We start from the raw sequence: 20185 nt of genomic DNA, 5'->3' as shown, positions 1-20185 counted from the left end.
TACTCTGCATTTTCAGGGGCATGTTGAGAAGTCTCTGCTTGTGTTCAGACTGTTTGGAATAGAAAGAATGCATTACTATACATTTATGCCGGGGGAAGCAGTCCTGATGTTGGTGTCTAATAGAGTACAATCTAATAGAGCATAATACTTCATTTTCAGTTTGCAAGTAGGCAAAGTTCTTTTTCCCATTATCCTTTTTATTATTAGAGTTCCTGCAATAAATTGTACCTAAAGTTCCAAACTCTCACTGGCCTGTGTTTACTAACAACAAGGTGACTAACTAACAGCTAATATCTGAATAGCTTTCTTCTATTTTTGTTTCTGGTGTGTGGGATTGATTTGTGTCAGCACTGAGAAATATGAGGATCCTGAAGGGCATCCTGTCTTGACAAGCGTGTAAGCTCCCCCCCCCCCCATACTGGAGAGTTCATCTGCATTCAGCAGCATTTCTACTATAGTTGTGCGTCACTCGGAGACTGCATGGTAATGAAGCGCTGATGCTGTGGGCCAAAACTCTGTTGCCTGCAAGCAAAAAAGGATGACTGTTAGGAAAGCCATACCACCAAAACTGTAGCTGCCGGTGCTGCTGCTGCAGCAGCTCTCTGAGACATGATGTTGAGCCTCCAGGATTCTGTGCTTTTTGAAATTAACATTAAATCCCTGCTGAAGTCATGGAGCAGCAGCTGTAAGTATATTATCTTGACTGAGACAGCTACATCATGGGTGTTCCTCCTTGCATGCTAATTCTTGAATGTTAAGCTGCTGAAAGACAGAGTATTTTGTGTAAGACAAATGGGAGAGATAGATAAGTACAGGCAACTAGAATATCTGCTTCCTAGTTCCCATGCAAAACCCTCCAAAATGTTATCTTTAATTTCTAACTCTGTGTGTGCATGGGAGATGGGGGTGAGTAGGCTTTTTGCTTTCATTTGGAATGGTTCTTTGCAAAAAATAGAGGTGACAATTTCTAGATCTTAGGCTCTGCAGCAGATCTGCTCAGTACTATTCCATAGTTCCCTTCAGCACAAAATGCTTTTGAAGCAAAATCAGAGGCCTGCAGACCATAAATAAGTTCCACATTAACATACTTACAAGTGAACTGTTTAGTCAATGTAATTTATCCATAATAAGCAAAGAAAATTTCATTGTTAAACATTCTATAGATGAATCCCAGCTTTTTGCTGTGCATTTAGACAAATTAATTCAAGTGAGCACAAGTAGGTTTCTAGCTAAAAAGCCTGAAACTCTAATCTTTAACTTGGTGATTCCCAAATTACAGGATGGGCCCCTACCTGGGTGTATGGTCACTCAAAGGTTCCTGGGATGTCTGTCATACTGAAGCAGATGGAGCCTACCATTCCCTTTAGCAGGAATTGAATGCCCCCTGACAGCATAAGTGCAGTCACAAAACAAATTGTCCAAACGTAATTTTGGAGAGGAAGAGGGATCAAGAAAAAACTGCTGCTTTGCTGTTCAGATTTTTGTGTGAATGGTTTTAGGAGTCTGTCAGAGAAATCCTCTTCTGTTGACAAATTTGGAAATTAGTCCCTCATTCACAGATCCTCTTGTACAGCAACATACATGACTGCATGCAAGGATCTCTCATGTTTGAAAGAGGTGGTTGGCTCTTTTAAGTATGAGTAGGTGAGAGTAGAAATCAGCAACGTGAGAAGTCAGGACAGAGTTCAGAAATTTTTAGAATCTCTGACTCCGTTTATCTCTTTTGGATGATAGTTTAGTTCACAGAACATGGGTCTGACACTTCTATATTGTTATCTGTGATGTATATATTGGCAATTTTCAAATAACCATTGCATGGCAACATGAAATAACCTTAGAAAGAAGAGCTTTTTCAAAACTTGGAGGTAAGCTTTCCTTTTCTAGAATCAATTATAATTTGTTTCAAATAATTTTCCTTTTATTTATTTTATATAATTTTCCTTTTATTTAACTTACTCCAGCAGTACATTGTGTAGAATGATATTCAGTTTGAATATATTCAAATACCAATTCTTGTAATGCTCATTGAGCCTTGTAGGTTATATAGCATTAAACATTCAACAGGTCGCTTAGTAGATTATTTTTAACCATTCACATGTGCCAGGCTATGTTAGAATTGCAGATCATGGATACAGAGCAAGTTGAAAACAGTAAAAAAGTGATTCATGGTTATAGTAGAAGCTAGTAACATTTTAAATATCTGCTTTCAGTTTGTATATGAACAAAGCTCAAATGTATTCCTTTTAACAACCCAAAGGAGATTTGAAACAATTGAAAGATGTTCCTGATTTATATATATTCTGTCTTGAGGTGTGTTAAACATATATTTGAAACTTTTGCTATTTTCTTTAAGGTATGCTTTGGGTTGCGAATTGATAAATATGCTGAGGCTGCTTGCGGTTCTTTAAATAGTCCATATTATATATGTCCCCTCATAAGTATATACCAAAGGCAAGTTATTTACTGATTATACAGCTGCCTATAAATTTAGGTCTCTTGTGATCACTTATGGGTTATCCTGGATGGATCTTTTTTCTGGTCAAATAGAACTGTTCTTAAGCTATAAAACAGTATTCTGTATCACTGGGATTTCAGGTCTTAATAGTTTCTTTCCTCTATGAGCAGTGGAGAAAGAAATATTACATAGTAGTGGTTCTTGCTGTGAGATAGGTCACCTTAGGGAGATGTGGATAATTTCTGGAATGGATGCAATTTATTTCCTACAGCTTCCTCTCAGTATGCCTTGATGAGGTTTGGAACAAAGTGCTAACCTTTGCAATCTACTATAATATTAGAAGATTCTGTGCATTATCCTTCCTGTTGGTTATCAGAGTTAAGGAAGACTATTCCACTTTTTCTGGTTTTGCTTTATTCTACTTTCCTTGACATCTCTCCTTCCAGTGACCTTGAAATATATTATGGGTCTATATGGTTCCATTTGGTCAGTCTTTTTTTCTTTGGTTTATCTGAGATTCAAAATATCAACAGTTTGGTTTCATTAAGTTCAGGAAAGTTTCTTCAAGACTGGGATTGGCTCATCCTGAATACTTTGCATTATTATGCTTATTTAGGCTATAATTTTCTAAACCAGGTTATTAATTTGCTCTATTCTGTACATTACACTATAATTGCAAAGTACTTATTTTACTTATTTGAAAACTATATGTAATGGAATCCTGTTGGTGGTAATTTAGCTCCCTGAAATTCCTAATGGTTGCTCAGTAGTGAGTACTTTTTAAAATACAAATGTTCCTTTTAAATGGGGTACAGTGTGGCATTTTCTATTGTATAATTTACACAGAATGACAATGGGATATAATTAGTGCTATAGCTACATTTTGAGAGACTGTCTCCAGCTACTTCAGTCAATGAGATTTCTTGTTACAAAAGGAAATCCCAATGTACTTTTGGTTTTTTATGATACCCCTTCTATGAGTATGTATGCTTAAATGTATACACTCAAAACACTGCTTCATCTCACTGTTGTTGTTTTTAAAGGCTTGCTTAGCTGGCAGAATGGTGTTGCAATGCTGGCTGGGGTTTGATTGTAGCTGCACTTTTTTTCTTTCACTAACAACAATGAAGTGACATTCATACGGCCTAGATTCAGGATGCTGTGTCTCTGCCAACAGTTTGAAGCATTCTTTTTACATTGAGTCAGGAACATTCTGTTAAACCAGCTGTGTAGTGAGAATATTTAGCAGATAAGCTATCCCCTTATTTCATTCATAACCTTAGCAAAGGATGATATTTTACTAGTTTGTTTTCACTAGTGTACTAGCAAATGTCACATTTAACTTTTACAAATGGGCAACTTTGATAGATTCTACTTAGCCTTTTGCTATGTATATTTCAATCTTTAATGTAGTTTATTATTTTTCTCTCCCTCCCCCTTATATTCAGTAGCACTTCTAAAACATAAAGGTAAAGGTAAAGGTACCCCTGCCCGTACGGGCCAGTCTTGACAGACTCTAGGGTTGTGCGCCCATCTCACTCAAGAGGCCGGGGGCCAGCGCTGTCCGGAGACACTTCCGGGTCACGTGGCCAGCGTGATATCGCTGCTCTGGCGAGCCAGAGCCGCACACGGAAACGCCGTTTACCTTCCCGCTAGTAAGCGGTCCCTATTTATCTACTTGCACCCAGGAGTGCTTTCGAACTGCTAGGTTGGCAGGCGCTGGGACCGAACAACGGGAGCGCACCCCGCCGCGGGGATTCGAACCGCCGACCTTTCGATCGGCAAGCCCTAGGCGCTGAGGCTTTTACCCACAGCGCCACCCGCGTCCCCTTCTAAAACATGGAAGTCCTTAAAAACTATTCACATCAAATCTGTGAAGTAACCTAGACTGGGGGAGTGTGACCTCTCCAAGGGTATTTACTCAGTTTTATAACTGAGCAAGTACAGTAGTTTAAATGTGCTTAATAATAATAATAATAATAATAATAATAATAATAATAATAATTTTATTATTTATACCCCACCCATCTGGCTGAGTTTCCCCAGCCACTCTGGACGGCTTCCAGTTCATATAAAAACATCAGACATTAAAAACTACCCGATACAGGGCTGCCATCAAATGTTTTCTAAAAGTTATGTAGTTCATCTCCTTGACATCTGATGTGAGGGCATTCCACAGGGAGGGTGCCACTGCCAAGAAGGCCCTCTGCCTGGTTCCCTGTAACTTCACTTCTCGTAGTGAAGGAACTGCCAGAAGACCCTCAAAGGAGGACCTCAGTGTTCGGGCAGAATGATGGGGGTGAAGATGCTCCTTCAGGTATACTGTGCCGAGGCCATTTAGGGCTTTAAAGGTCGGCACCAACACTAGTTAGCAGGGATATGTGGATAAGCATGACTGAAAGTATGAAGTATGATATTTCATACCAGTACTTTCTGCCATCTTCATTGGCTCCCAGGCTTTCCAGGCCAAATTCAAAGTGCTGCTTTTGACCTTTAAAACCCTTCACAGCTTAGGACCAGGTATCTGAAGGATTACCCGTTCTAGTTCAAAAGCCATCATGTGTGTGTGGGGGGGGGACTTTATCAAGTGGTACCAATTTCAGCCATGTACCTTATGATGTAATTAATGGTTCCTGTTACCCCTTTTTGGTGCTGTCTGAAAGGGGGCTCACCCCAAGTGTAGTTGGCCTTAGTATTAGTCATTCACAATAATATAATTATGATAAAATGCCAGTTATAGATGCAAATTACTTGACTATAGTTCTTCCTAAGTTGTGTTCAGTAGTATTATGTATACCTATCTCCTACTCAATATGCTTCCCCACCTTGGGCCACTGTTCTTGTAACTTGCGCTTGATGTGAATTTGATAACTCAATTATTTTGAGCATTTTTACTCATAAGACAAATAAGTCAATTATATTGGAGAGTTGGTGCAACGGGTACTGCTGCTAGTAAATCTGTTGATATAAATATTGATATAAAGAACATCACAGTGAGTGATATCTAACATTTGTCGTACTTGGTGTATGGGTCTACTCTGAATATGGCTAATGTTTGATCCTACCCAAAGTTTTGGGACTTGCAGCTTTAATGTGTTTTTGAGACATTAGTCTTTAATGTTTCCAGACAAACAATGAATAACCATGAATAAAAAGGTACTCTGCTTTTCTGTGTATAAGGTGGCTTTATTATACTATGTGAGTAATATAGAATGCAAAGATGCAAAACTACCAGTTGAGGCTGTCCAACAGTTGGAATGTTCATGGTCATTCTCTGCTTATCATTCCAACTCAACTGAGTTGTGTCAGAGGTTACACTGCCAAAAGTGCAATGGCCTGTAGGTCCCTGTCATTTGCCTGTCATTCTCTCTGGACTCATCTACGTTCGTAGAGAAAAAGAGCTTTATATGCGTTATAATACTGTGACACCAGATGACGTCGTGATTTCCCTTTATAAAGTTTACAACGTGTTTAACTGAAACACTTTTTCGATGTGTCTAGACTAGATCCAGCCTCTGTCTTAGCTTTCCACAACAGTATACCTATTGATTTGCTCTGTAAGTAAAAGAAACAGCTCTATGCTACTTTTAAAGCTGGTTTATTTTTAAATGTGTGTTGTGCATCACCAAAGGTCCTATTCCATGCAAATGTCTGATTTAATCTGCCTCTTTCTAAGTGGACTTTACAATTTCATGCTGCACTTCGAAGCCAAATGTAGCTGTGCACATCGCTATATAAAATATATGCACATACTCCTTATGTGTGGCCTTGGTAAAAATTTCTCTGTACATTGAAGGAAGATAATGTTTTCAATTTTTGTTTCTTTTAGTATACTGATATTTGATTATTAAATTTGACCACGTGTTCTTTCTTGCCTGAAATGAGCTGTAACCTATGGCATGGATTCTAAGGCATTTATCTAGTTCTGTACCATTTGCCGGTAGCTGACCTTGGTAGCAAATCTCATTTTCTCTAAGTTGTGTCAGTTTGTGTCATTGGCTATCTCCCAGTCCCTGCCCCTTAGATCAGCTCTGCAAGCTACTGTTGACTCCTTTGAAGCGCATCGGCAGTCAGTGGAGCAGATTATGGGATAGTTTCAGTATCTGAAAGACAGATGATTACTGTCAATGCTAAAGATAATTTACTTCCAAGGGGAAAGATGTTGGATATAGTTATGTTGAATAGATATTACAGAAAGAATCAGACATTTTCTTAGTTTTTCCTCTTTCTTTGAAGTGTTGAAGCTGATAAACTATTTTTTTAGGGTCTGGATAAACAGTGAATATTCTACAATCCAGAGGGATGCAGGTGGCGCTGTGGTCTAAACCACTGAGCCTCTTGGGATTGCTGATTGGAAGGTTGGCGGTTCAAATCCGCACAATAGGATGAACTCCCGTTGCTCTGCCGCAGCTGCTGCCAACCTAGCAGTTCAAAAGCACACTAGTGCAGGTAGATAAATAGGTACCGCTGCAGTGGGAAGGTAAATGGCGTTTCCATGTGCTCTGCCTTCTGTTGCGCCAGAAGCGGTTTAGTCATGCTGGCCACATGACCCAGAAAGCTGTCTATGGACAATCGCTGGCTCCCTCGGCCTGAAGTGAAATGAGTGCCACACCCCATAATTGCCTCTGACTAGACTTAACTGTCCAGGGGTCATTTACCTTTACCTTTACCTTATTCTGCAACCTGCTTTCTTAACACTGAACAGGCACAATCTATCAATGTGTATCTGGAATTAGAGTAATGTTCTTTAAGTGTCTTGGATTTTGATCCTGTAATGTACCATATATTGGATACTGCACAGGTAAACATGTAGAAATGCTTGCATGGTTTGAAGTTAGCGTGTTTTGACCAGAGAAGAATTGCAAATCAAGTTGATGGATGATGCCGAAATGACAAAATTAACTGGGAAGCTCAGGAATCAAGAAGACAAGATTTTTAAAAAAGAATGGGAAAGGTTTATAATGTATATACAAGATTATTGTAAGCATATTAATACATTGACAGGATTTTAAACACACTTGTAATGTAACAGTACGTATGGATAACTTAGAAAGATAAAAAAAATTGGGAGTAGTGATATGAAGTTGAAAATAGGATTAATAGGGCCCATGGAAGGGATAGGGGGGAGGTCAGGAGATTCAGAGCAATCTTGACATTTAGATTTGGAATTGGTTTTGTTGTATGTTCATATTTTTGAAAATCAAATTAAAAATTATAAAATACGAAGTTAGCTTGTTTAACAACTACCTCTTGTTTCTTTTATGTTGGAAATTTTGGATTGCACATAACACTAAGCCAGCATTCTTTGAAACTGAAAGGAAACTTGTCAGAGCCCTCCTCTTTGGCTGCATAGGGAAAAGGGAAGTGCATGAGCCTGACAGTACACTTGGCATACTGAGGCTCATCTACAAAGCATGGTTTAGTATTATGTGCAAACCAGCCCTTTGTATAGGTGTTTTTTTCTTCATGGTTGCTGATTGGATTGATTGAATTGAAAGGCATGTTATAGAGTGCACCAGTTTATACAGGGCTAAACTATAGTCTCTACAGTACTTTTGAATGTGGAAGAAACCTCTTGTTTCAGTTTTGCACTGAAGTGGCTGAAAACATTCTTCTTATGTTGGGCCTTGGGATATCTGATATCTTTTTAATTACAAAGACGGAATATAATTACAACGAGGAAATAGCATTAGATCATGAGGTTTTACTTTATTTACAAAGCCCCAAAATGGTTACAAAGAATGAGATGGTCAGCAGGTGGAAAATACAGCAAAAGGCATGATTCACCTAAAGAGCCCAATCAGCGGAAACCCTTCGCAGGGGCTTCTGGTTGCTCAGTGGAGCTCCTTCCCTTCCTCCCCTATTCATTTTTTGTTGAACTAACCAATGACAATTTCCTAAATTTAAACTGCCCTAAAATTAAACTGTCCAAATAGTTATGCTACCATACACAATGTGGTTAATTCTCCACTACTGTTACTGCAAATAACAATCTTAAATTGAATATGATTTTTTTAAATCAACCAGTTAACAATTCAGAAGTACATATGCACACCTCTGAGAATATATAGGAAGGTTTTATAAATAGTAAGATTTTGGCATGTAGTACCATGGGCCAGTGAACTATGTTGAAAAGTTTTAAGATTAACCAATGCTTTTCATCGGAGAGTAAAATGCTAGATCAGAATACTTCCTGACTGTTCAGGGTTGAGTAACTGAAGTACCATAATGTGAGGAGATAGCTTTTACTTTATGTCTGCTAGATTTTAATGATTAATATAATTCAGTTGTGAAATGGCTCAAATTAAAAATGTAGGTACTTTGCCAGCTTCTGTGTAATCCTCTGATAAGATTTGCATGACCCACTGATTGGTCCTGCCCTACTGCTTGAAGGAACACTCCTGTATTACTAATCTGTAAATGCAAAGTAAATAAGAGCCATGAGTTAATACCATCTGGAATGACACTATTTTGTTGAAAAGTCCCATGCTGATAGCACTCACAGCTGGCATGGAGATGTTACACATGATAGTTTGAAATTATATAGAGACCATGGACCATGTTTTAGCCTTGCCACATGGAAGCATTTCCTAGCAGCAAACATATTGGCTTTGTTATAATATATGAAGTTAACCTAATAAATTCATTTTTGTATAGTAGTTAAAAATGCTTTAGCCAGCTCTAAGGTACTGATTTTATTTTAGTTGAGTTAATTAAATCCTGCGTCCATCATGAAACTTAAGATGTTGTACACAGAATTCCTAGGTAGTTCTTCTCTAGGCACTAACTAGACTCAAGCCTACTTCGCTTCAACAGGTACCTGCATCATGTGATCTCAGACAACTCTTTGAGACTTCAGGTTTTTTCTCTTAGCTGTTTAAATATTGAAATTCAATTTCTGAATAAAGCAATTGTATTACAATAAATAGCCCACCTGTGCTGTACATAACTGCTAAGCAGATTTTACACGGAGGAGGGTGAGACTGTTTTGTCCTGGTAGCATGCTGGAAAAGCTTCCTTCTTCATGAGCCCCGCCTCATCATATTAAGGAAGAATAAAGTTGTTAAATTTTATGAACAGAATACATTCTTGGAAATGACTGTATGTTTGTTTATATATAATAAATGACAGATACATCTACAAGAGGAGGGGACACAATCACTATAGAGCGTGAGAAGCCAAGGTGCTGATATCTAAGTGTCACTGCACAACTTGCTTCCAGCAACTCAGGCCAGCAAGGTTATGATAAGTAAGGAATGATGGGAATCTTATAGTTTAGCAGCATGCAGAGGGCACTATGTTGGCTAGCCCTCATTTAGAACAATGTTTAGCAAGAAGAAATCGCAATGAAAATCCTCATGATTACATATTTTTACATGGCTGTTTATTTGGGGAAGAGACTGTCATAGGAAAAGTAATAGGAAATACTGTAGAAGGTAACATACACATCCCAAACATAATAGAAGGCAAGAGGAGATGCGAAAAGGAAATAAAATTTATATTAACTGGAAACAAAACTTAATGCACATTGAGAGGAACAGAATTCTGTTCATGGGGCAGCAGAGAAAAAGCCAAGAGAGAGCATAAGGGAATAGAGTTTGAACAGATTGGTATGTGTTGTGTAGTAGATGAAGGCTTCCACTTCTGTGTTCATTTGTGTTTTTAAGGACACAAAGCTGTAATTTGCATGCATACCTGCACCAAACAATTGCTGCACGAGTTGTGCTGCTGCTCTTGTGTAGTTTTCCTGTAGTTATGCATTTGTGGGGGATACCCTGGCTTATAGGCCAGTTCAGGCAATGAGGAGATGGGCACTGGAACAATTAAGGAAATGTAACCAAAAAGAGGCAATATCAAATTCTCTAGAGCAAAGATTGTACATAAGCCATGACAGTTTAATGAATAACAAACTCTGTTCCTCCCTCCTTGGTTCTTGTGTACTATAAAGATTTGAACTTTGATAAGCAAATGCTACGTAATGTAATTATGACCTTTACTGTTGATAGTAATAGCTGAAGTTACGGGAATACCTGTGTAGTATACAGTGGTACCTCGGGTTAAGAACTTAATTCGTTCTGGAGGTCTGTTCTTAACCTCAAACTGTTCTTAACCTGAAGCACCACTTTAGCTAATGGGGCATCCCGCTGCTGCCACACCGCTGCTGCATGATTTCTGTTGTCATCCTGAAGCAAAGTTCTTAGCCCGAGGTACTATTTCTGGGTTAGCAGAGTCTGTAACCCGAGGTACCACTGTATGTGAACTCAATGAAGCGAAAATCTACAGAGAGGCAATTGTTGGGGACAAACCACAATTTCCTCATGGACCAGCATGCTTCATGGAATCATATAGTTGGAAGCGACCCTGAGCATCATCTAGTCCAATGCAGGAATATGCAGCTGCCCTTTAGGGAATCTAACCTGCGATCTTGGCATTATCAGCACCAGCTGATATCATGCTCCAGCTGAGTGATCCCAGGTGCTTCTTTTGCTTTTTATATGGAACAGGTAAATTTGAACATTTATCAAGAAAGGTTCAGAATTTCTGCTAGTATGTGAATAAGTTACTTCTTATACTTTATTAACTTATGTGCCACAACCCAGTGCTAGATTCATGGTTGCAACCTGAGATCTTGGTGGTAGTCTTAATATGTTTTGGAAGGAGTGCAATTCTCACTGAGTTTAATGGGACATAGTCCCTGCTATGCTTATATAGAGGTAAAGCTAAAACTGATTCCGCCCCCTTACAATGTGTACAGAGACCCCCTCCCCCACAGATTTCAGCTGAAATTGTCAATGTTTCCACAGCTAAAAACTATTGGAATCAGGACTTAAGTAGATTTTTCCATGACTAAAAAAAAGTGTACTCAAAGTAAGTCTGAACCAACTCTGAAGTCTACTACTAGAAATTTCACAAATGGCCTTTCAGAAGATGTGCAGGTACTTAAGTTTTGATTGACTTCCTACTTCCATATCAGCCTGCCCATTCACTGGCCTCACAGCATGATAAACCACAGTCTATCTATGGTTTAATGGTGATCCTGTCTTTCCTTTGCTGTGTAGGGCTCCACATGGCTCAGACAAGCAATACTATGGCATATTGTGTCATCTGAACCTGGTCTGCAAACAATGAGCAGCAAGCCAGAAATAAATCAGAAAGAATGGCCCCTAGGGAGAGGCAAATTCAGGATTAGAACGTAGTTTAAGATAAACCGCTGCTTATCATGACGTGCAGACAAGGCCACTGAGATAATTGTCAGAGGCTTCTCTCTGGGTGCTCTTGCTGACTAAAGTATGACACATGGTAACCCGCAAGAGGGCTGTCTGTCGAATACTCACCCAGAGGTGGGCTGCATGTGCTCACTTCACTCCCTCAATGCTCTCTTTTTGATAACTGGGTAAGATACATGCTTTATTTTTCTGGGTTCTTCAAAGTATTTTTAACCCTGGCCTGAACCGTTTTAACTGCTATTTTTAGTTCTGTTACATTTATGTTGAATTTTTATTGGGCTGAATCCAGAGAGCTGCTTCTGCAAACAGAAGAGGCTCTATTGTTTGAGGAAGGGACTGGGAACTAGCTGGGACTCCTGCTAGAGGAAACCAGGGAAGGCATTTCTCCCCATTTCCACATTCCCCCTGCAACCACCTGACCATCTCTCACACTATTCTGGAGTGGATTTTGGGCACTGCAGTGGGAAGGACTATTTAGCAAAAAACTACATCTTGCATATTGAAGCACCACTAACTCGCAACCCTCAACAAGAGAGCACTTGCCCTATTTATTTAGCAGATATACTTGATGAAAAATTCAGAATTTTCTGATAATATGACTGTACCATCATTGAACTTGCTCTGGAAAGTAGCTTCCAGCCCATAAAAACATGAAATCGCAAATGCATAGGTCTTTTAACACACACTGAATGATTTTAAGAAAGTACTGTTGTGTTTTCATCTTCTCACATTGTTCATAGCTATGTTGAAATGATTTAAGCATCTGCAAGTAGCATTAATTTGGCTACTAGAGACACTAGCCTGTTCATTAAAGTATTTATGAAAGCATAGGAGCTAGGATATATATTTATTGAAGTCTTCCTATTGCATATGGAACATTTTCATATGATATACTGAAGTCTGAATTGGAAGGCAAAAGAAGCAAATGAAACCAGGTTTAATAAAGTTTGTTCCACAGCCATATTTTATATTATATATTTTATATATTCTATATGTGTGTGTGTTGTATGCCTTCATATTAATATACTAACATGCCTAAAACCTTAAGGTTATGATTTTTAATAATAGTGGCAATAGGATGGCGCATCACTCAAAAAGACAACAGATTTGTAAAAAAAAAAAAAAGCTTATGCTACATTATATATAGGCACACATTTAGAAATAGTTACTATAATTTTAAAAAGAAATACAATATATCTCACCATGGTGGGGAAGAATCTGTCCAGTGCACCTGCTAAAAGGATTTTTTTTGAATAATAGACTGTAAAGTAGGGCATATTACTCCATGTAACAAATATTATGATTGCGTATAACTAAGTCGAAAAGAGATTTCGTTAGGAAAGTGCCTGAAGTTTGTGAATGGTGCGCAGGCCATGGGTTCCATGTTGGGGATTTCAGAATAGAAAAATGAGCTAGAATTGTGTGGGGTTTTTTGGCTACAATCTGGAAAGCCAGGGTTCAAATCCCTACTGAGCCATGAAGTTCATTGACTGACCTTTAGCCAGCCACTGTTTTTCAACCAAAACTATCTAGCAGTGTTGTTTTGCGAGTAAAATGGGGAGAGGAAGAACCCTGTGCACCACTTTGAGCTACTTTGAGGAAAAGTCAGATAAATATACAGTAAAAAGAATAAACATCTCAAAAAGGAATGCGTAATCTTTAGATTTGCATGGAAGTCATCTACCGGTAACTGTTCTTATAGTTAGGATGCTTTCTGTAGTGTTAAAACTGCCTCTTTCTCTCCCTCTGCCCCACTTTCCTGTAACTAAATCCAGTATTTCCTGTTCTATATTTTGCATGTCCTAGTAGGTAAGGTGAAAACTAAAAAAAAGAAAGAAAAAGAAACTGTCAGCATGTTCTTTTTTTCTACAAACTAAGCATACCCACTCCTTCAACCTTTCCTAATTACTCTCTTTTGACCTCATATCACTCTTGTGTGGCAACGCTTGCTCCCTACTCTCTTGCATTCTTGTAAGGCAGCCAGGGAACACTGTCCTGTTTGCATCTACCAGGCTTGGAGCAGTTTCTAGGATGGTGACAACTTGGGTGCATATCAATCTGGTGCTATATACAGATACTATATTGCCTGCACCAAAAGAAGATGGGTGTGTAATCTGGTAACACATTGTGGCCTTTATCAGATCTGCAGTAGCTGAACACAGTTCTTTAAAAAGAAGCACACAGACAGAGGTGCTGCCATCTAATATGGCACTCATAAAGAGAATTTTCTGGTCCTCGCTGGTCTTTGAGATGGGCATATTGGCACATCTTCCTTGGTCAGTTACATGGCATGGAGAGAAAGGGAACAGGAAGAGAAGGCTTCATTTTCCTCCCTCATTGGAGGAGAAGGGGTGTGACCTAGCTGAGTCTAGGAATCTAACTTTGTGATCTTAACCCCGTTGTGCACTAACCACCACTCATGCATGGTTATGTTTGCACGACTGCCAGGACTGCCTCTTGACTTCATGTTAGCACTGCTAAGCGTGGGGTGTCTTAAAGGGGCTAGTTGCCTTGGTGGCACACCTCATACAAAGGTAGTTATTTGCCTCTGTTTCGAGGATGTTTTCATACATTTCCTCAATAGGAGCCAAGGCTAGAAGAGTATTTTAGACCATTCAGTTTTGTCTCATGATCCATAGGCTTGCCAATTGTGATGAAAGGTTGCTCCAGTTCTTGGAGCACCTAGAAGTGGTCCTAGAGTAGTTTGTAGACTATGCTAGCAACCCTTATGGAGCAGAAGTGTGACTATCATGTCTGAGCCAGTGTTTTCCCCTGTCTTCTAATAACTAGTGTATTCCCTCTCTTTCTCTCTCATATGCATCTGTGAGACTGCTTAACCATATCATTATTATATTAGTTTTAATGTCTTCATGAAGTCACTACTATTTTAGTTTGATACATTTCATGAAGTCACTAATAGTTTGATACATTTTGAGAACAAAGTTTTCCTTTTGCCACTATTCGTTCCTTGGATGTATTTTGAGAATTGTTTCCAAAATATACACACAAATTTCTAAGCAACAATGAATTGGTTCTTGTGGAGTACGTACCTTTCCTTTCTGAGTTACTTCAAAGGATAAGGATAAGCATTCTATCTTTGTATTCAGTTCCCAGGACACTTGGGAAATAGTTGGGAAGTCATTGTTGCAAAAAAAAGAGATAGGCAAAAGAACAACCTAGTTGCATAACTAGGCAAAGATGCCAAAAAAATCAATTGTAAAGCTGCCTATTTTTGGAGGGGATACAAGATTGATGCCAGAATTGCTAGTTGTTGTTCTTTTTTATTAGAAGATTTTCTTGGTTTACAAAAGTACAAGCATTGTCTCAGACTGTAGAGTCTTTTTTTAGATTTGAAGTGAGATATCAGTGTTGTATACAGAATAAGGTTGGGGGAAGAAGGGGGTGGGGATGATTATACATAGCACATATTTTGAGATTTTATGTCAGCATCACTTGGGTAGGTTCTCTTTCTAGTTCTTCTAAGATGCAAAACACAAAACAAACCAACTTCTGTTCCTTTGTTTCTTTTCAATATTAGAGGAAATGCCAGCATTTCATATGTATTATGGATTGTATATCTTTCTCCTGTTAGGCTCATTTGCAAGATTAGGTACCATTTTAATGGTAATTATTGCTTATCACCCAGGCTCAGAGGAAGAGGTGATCTGAAATACTGATTTGCAGCTGCTGTTAATCCGTTTTTATAAGCTTAAATGATCCAGTGTTTCTGACTTTTCTGGAAACGGTAAACTCAGACCCAGTGCTGGCCCTGTTAATTGGTCTTTCCAACCACTTTGAACTTGTTATGCTGAAATGTTTGAATTGTATTCCTCTTAGCAGCAGCCTGCTCGGAAATAGCGCATTGTTGGAGGCCTTAATCACCCTTTGCGGAGAAAAGTTGGTCTTGATAAAGTGTGTGACTTTTCAGCTAGCGCTAACTTGCTAGCACAGTGTTTTGTGGGGGAAGCCCCAAAAGAAAGTTTTGTAGACTTTTGTTCCCTTGTTTATATAAGTGCTCACCCACAAAGCATTTTGTAGGAATCTTTCCCCAAGGCTAATTCAGCACAATGTCCAGGAAGACATCCTGCAGTATTAAATGTTTGTTACGGTACTGCCTGAACTGTAAAGAAGTGATACACATGTGTAGTTGGCCTGTTGTTTGTAACTTAACACTATTGAAAACAACAAATAGTTCCACTTTTAAAAAAGTAGGAAACTCTGTCTGAGTGAGTGTGGCCTGCCCATATCATGACTTGAGCTCTCCTTGAGCTCCATTTGGAGCTCTTTATTCACCAGACTGCCTGCATTATTATTTTATTCATGTTTCTTAAATCTATATACCGCCCTACACCTGTAGATCTTCCTTAAAGCATTAAAAGTGGGCTGGCCTACTGTCTCTGATAAAAGGATGCCTCTAGTAGCATGAGTAATTAATTATTCTATTACATCAGGGGTAGGCAACCTAAGGCCCGTGGGCTGGATGCAGCCCAATCGCCTTCTCAATCCGGCCCACGGACGGTCCGGGAATCAGCGTGTTTTTACATGAGTAGAATGTGTCCGTTTATTTAAAATGCATCCCTGGGTTATTTGTGGGGCATAGGAATTCGTTCATATATTTTTTTCAAAATATAGTCCGGCCCACCACATGGCCTGAGGGATGGTAGACTGACCCACGGCTGAAAAAGGTTGCTGACCCCTGCTGTATTACATTCTGTTTGCCTGACCTTGAATCTTTGATAACTCTCATATTTCAATTTAAGATGTTACAGCACCTGCACATCTGAAAACAACCTTTTGACTAATTGAGTAGCTTAGATAGGTGTTGGAGTTGTAGAGTAGTATCTTTGATTGGTATTCAAAGTGGTGTTAAAATGGCATTAAATGGTATTTAAATGGTATTAAAAGAAAGTATATCTCTTTTGTATTAATTTGAACTGGATTTCCCCCCCAGAAAGGAATATTTTCAGGAGTGTGTCTGTGTTAAAATTGCCATGGGAAATGACTTTTATTTGGTATCTGTTTATTTTTCTTTGTTTTTCTGATAAAGACAACTCTAAATAGCTCTGTTGCAGCTATTTTCAAAGCGATATTGGTAGAGTTGCCTAAAGCTAAGATTTTCACAGGAAAATGATTTCAGGCAGAATTTACATTGAGAAGTCAACTATATTTCAGAAATCTGTTTGCCCCTAGTGGCTTTGGAGTCAGAGAACAGGACACGTAGAATAATTGTATTTACTTGGCTTTTAAAATGTGTTAACTGGCCTCAAGATTTATGATATGAAAAAGATAAGAGGGGATGGAGGATTTTCAAAGGAAAGAAACAAATTCAAATATGTCAGTACCAGTATTGTCTCTAGAATCCTTTTTATGCTTCCGCATTATGTAAACTTGTCAATGATTCATATCCTTGAATTTAATAAACATAATCAACAAGAACTACACATATGAAAATATGATTGTATCATACTTTTGAAGTACCTTACAAGTATATTTTCTTTGCTGGCTGTATTTTGTTCCTTGTTTGTTGCTAATTAAAACATAAGGAAGTGGTCACAAAATTAGAGCTTCTTTCCTCCTCTATTAGAGGCATTTATTAATCTGTTAACTTTGTAAAAGGTTTTGCTACTTCTGAGAAATGCTGTGTTGATGTTTCTGATTTTATTTTATTATTAATGATCAATATTTCTTTTCCATCTAGCATCAGCACCAGCCAGAAGCGTTACTAAACGCAGAATTTCTCCCACCATCAATTCTACCTGGGAAAAGAGAAGCGTCATCATGTCTAATATAACCATTGATCCAGATGTCAAACCTGGTGAATATGTCATCAAGAGCCTCTTTGCTGAGTTCGCTATTCAAGCTGAAAAGAAAATTGAAGTTGTAATGGCTGAACCTTTGGTGAGTTCATTTATATAGCCTTCACTCAATTGTCCATGTTCTTCGGAAATAGTTTAACCTTATTTTGATAACAAGATGACTTTGAAATTGGCTGAATAGAATAGGGTTGCCATACGTCTGGGAAATCCCAGACATGTCCTCTTTTGGGGGGGATTTTCACATTTTAAAGAAAAAATCTGGGATTTCAGGGGGATTTTCACATTTTAAAGAAAAAATCTGGGATTTCTATTTCTATTTTTTATTGGCTCGGGTGTAGGCGGCGTGGGCATGGGGTGGCTTGGGCAGCTCTGCAGGCTGTGGCTGCTGCCAGCCTGAGCTCAGAAAGAGGTGCACGGGTGGTCTGCACACTGTGGCCACTGCCAGCCTGAGCCGGGGAAATAAGAATGATACCTAGGAGGATGTCCAGTAGAAGAGAGATGGAGCTCTAAAGCCTGTCCAGCCTTGACATTAGTAATATTACATAATATTAGAAAGTATTTTTATGAATCCAGTTAAATTGAATTGAATTACTATAGACAAGGCATAGTGTGCTACCTCTGCCTCCCACTACCAACAGTAGCCACCACAACTCAGTACTTCAGCAAGCCTCCAGATAAAGGTCCAACAAGAGCGGCCATTAAAAATGTAGAAAGAACTGTTGCATATAATTTTGTAACTTAGCTTTTCTGGAACAGGTTTTATAGTGTTTTTTTGGGTTAAAGCTGTCTGACTGAGGTATGCAGCTTTGACTTGGGTAGAAGGACCCTCCACAATGTGAATATTTGGATCATGGTGTGAGCATATCAATTTTAAAATGTAAATATGGCAGCTACAAGAAGTAAGGTATCGTGTAAGATAGATCAAGCACTAGAGAGTTTCATACATGTTATGATTGACCCATCCAATGGTTTGCAAGTTACATGTTCTTTCATCACTAAATTTTAGTAACTCACCGCCTTTTTATTTTAATAATTGTATTACACCTTTCAACTTATGTATCTTAAGCAACTAAATTTCAGCCTTCAATATAGCATATTGATTAAATGTATCAGCCTTTGTGTTGGTAATATAATAGTTTCGTCTAGACAATTTATTTAACCCCTGCATGATAAAATTAATTTTCTTTGTATGAGAAAATTAGCTGCTGCACATGGTACATTTCTGTTACTACAAGAAAAAACTGTTAACACTAAAGGCAAAAAAAATTCAAGAATGCAGAGCAGCAAAGGTTTATTTTATGATATGCACTGATGATCTTGCATGTATATTATAAGCTGCAGCTTTTCAAAAACCTTACTGTATTGTTTACTTGTGGAAAACGGTTGACTTTTGGCAGCCTTCTTCACTGATAAGTGATCAGAGGAAATATAATTCATTTTCTTTGAAAAACAGAATAGGTACAATAAACCACTGTTTGCTCACCTGTTGTAACTCCTTTTACATGTGAACTAAGGCCATAATCGGGCTGATTATGGCCTTAGTTCACATTTAAAAGAAAAGTCTACTATTTTAGTAATAAAATATTATAGATTTATTATAGGCATTGTAACGTCTTCATGTGCCACCTGTTTCTATCCTAAGTAGTTTTCAAGCTTTATTTTTTATCATGCTTCAAAATTTCCAGCAATTGAACATCTTTAACTGCACAATCTGTAAATGCCACATCATATTAGAACTACTGTGTGTCTCAGTCAAGTAACCATGAGTGCTTCCTATTCCAGTTTAATGTAAATATGTTCAGATGTTATGATGAGCCATGACCCCACTCTCATAGGGACGTATTCAACTGACTTTTACCTACTGATTTTATTCATGGTCTACTTTGTCTAAAACATGGGTGGCGCTGTGGGTTAAACCACAGAGCCTAGGGCTTGTCAATCAGAAGTTCGGCAGTTTGAATCCACGCAACGGGGTGAGCTCCCATTGTTCAATCCCTGCTCCTGCCAACCTAGCAGTTTGAAAGCACGAAGTGCAAGTAGATAAATAGGTACCTCTCCAGCGGGAAGGTAAACGGTGTTTCCATGTGCTGCTCTGGTTTGCCAGAAACGGCTTAGTCATGCTGGCCACATGACCCGGAAGCTGTACGCAGGCTCCAGTAAAGCGAGATGAGCGCTGCAACCCCAGAGTTGTCTGCGACTGGACCTAACGGTCAGGGGTCCCTTTACCTTTACTTTGTCTAAACGTTAGTTAAATACAACCCATATGTTACACCACCTTCTCTGATATGACTGTGAGTTGATCAGAATCTTTTGCTTCCAATTTTTATTAACTGTAATTTAGTGTTGTATCCAAATAGTAAAGTGTGGTTAATCTTAGCTGTATTTTTTGGAGGAACCAAGTAGCTCCACAACACAAGGTTTGAAATTAGATCGTTTCAAACAAGCCATCCAGTCTGTCAGGTTTAGACAAAGCATCAAGCTGTGATGGATAAAAAATGGAACAGAACGCTTAACCCCTCTTTGCTGCCATACTGGAGGTGGATAGCAGAGGAAGAGCATGTGAGCACAAGATTTGCTGCAGCTTTTTCACGTTATGATTAGCCATCATTTTTATCATGATGTTCAAATGCAGCCACTATCTAAAACCACTGATCCACTGCTCCCTGATCTAGCTTTATTCTTCTAAT

General features: G+C 38.7%; 1 protein-coding gene across 12 annotated transcripts in view; it reads left to right on the top strand.

Moving 5' to 3' along the window:
• Nucleotides 1–20185, top strand: part of FRYL (FRY like transcription coactivator) — a 140817-nt gene that overhangs the window by 35230 nt on the left and 85402 nt on the right. For all 12 annotated transcript variants that reach the window (XR_013394276.1, XM_077934361.1, XM_077934359.1 and 9 more), the window contains one exon: nt 17381–17580. Coding sequence is in view for 11 of the 12 variants with exons in the window: in XM_077934356.1 (XP_077790482.1) it covers nt 17381–17580 (200 nt within the window). In the remaining variant the exon portion in view is untranslated. The remainder of the gene's footprint in view (nt 1–17380; nt 17581–20185) is intronic.

This window comes from Podarcis muralis, chromosome 9 (assembly GCF_964188315.1).
Source record: "Podarcis muralis chromosome 9, rPodMur119.hap1.1, whole genome shotgun sequence".
In the NCBI taxonomy this organism is placed as follows: Eukaryota; Metazoa; Chordata; class Lepidosauria; order Squamata; family Lacertidae; genus Podarcis; species Podarcis muralis.
This window is presented reverse-complemented; position numbering and strand designations above follow the sequence as displayed.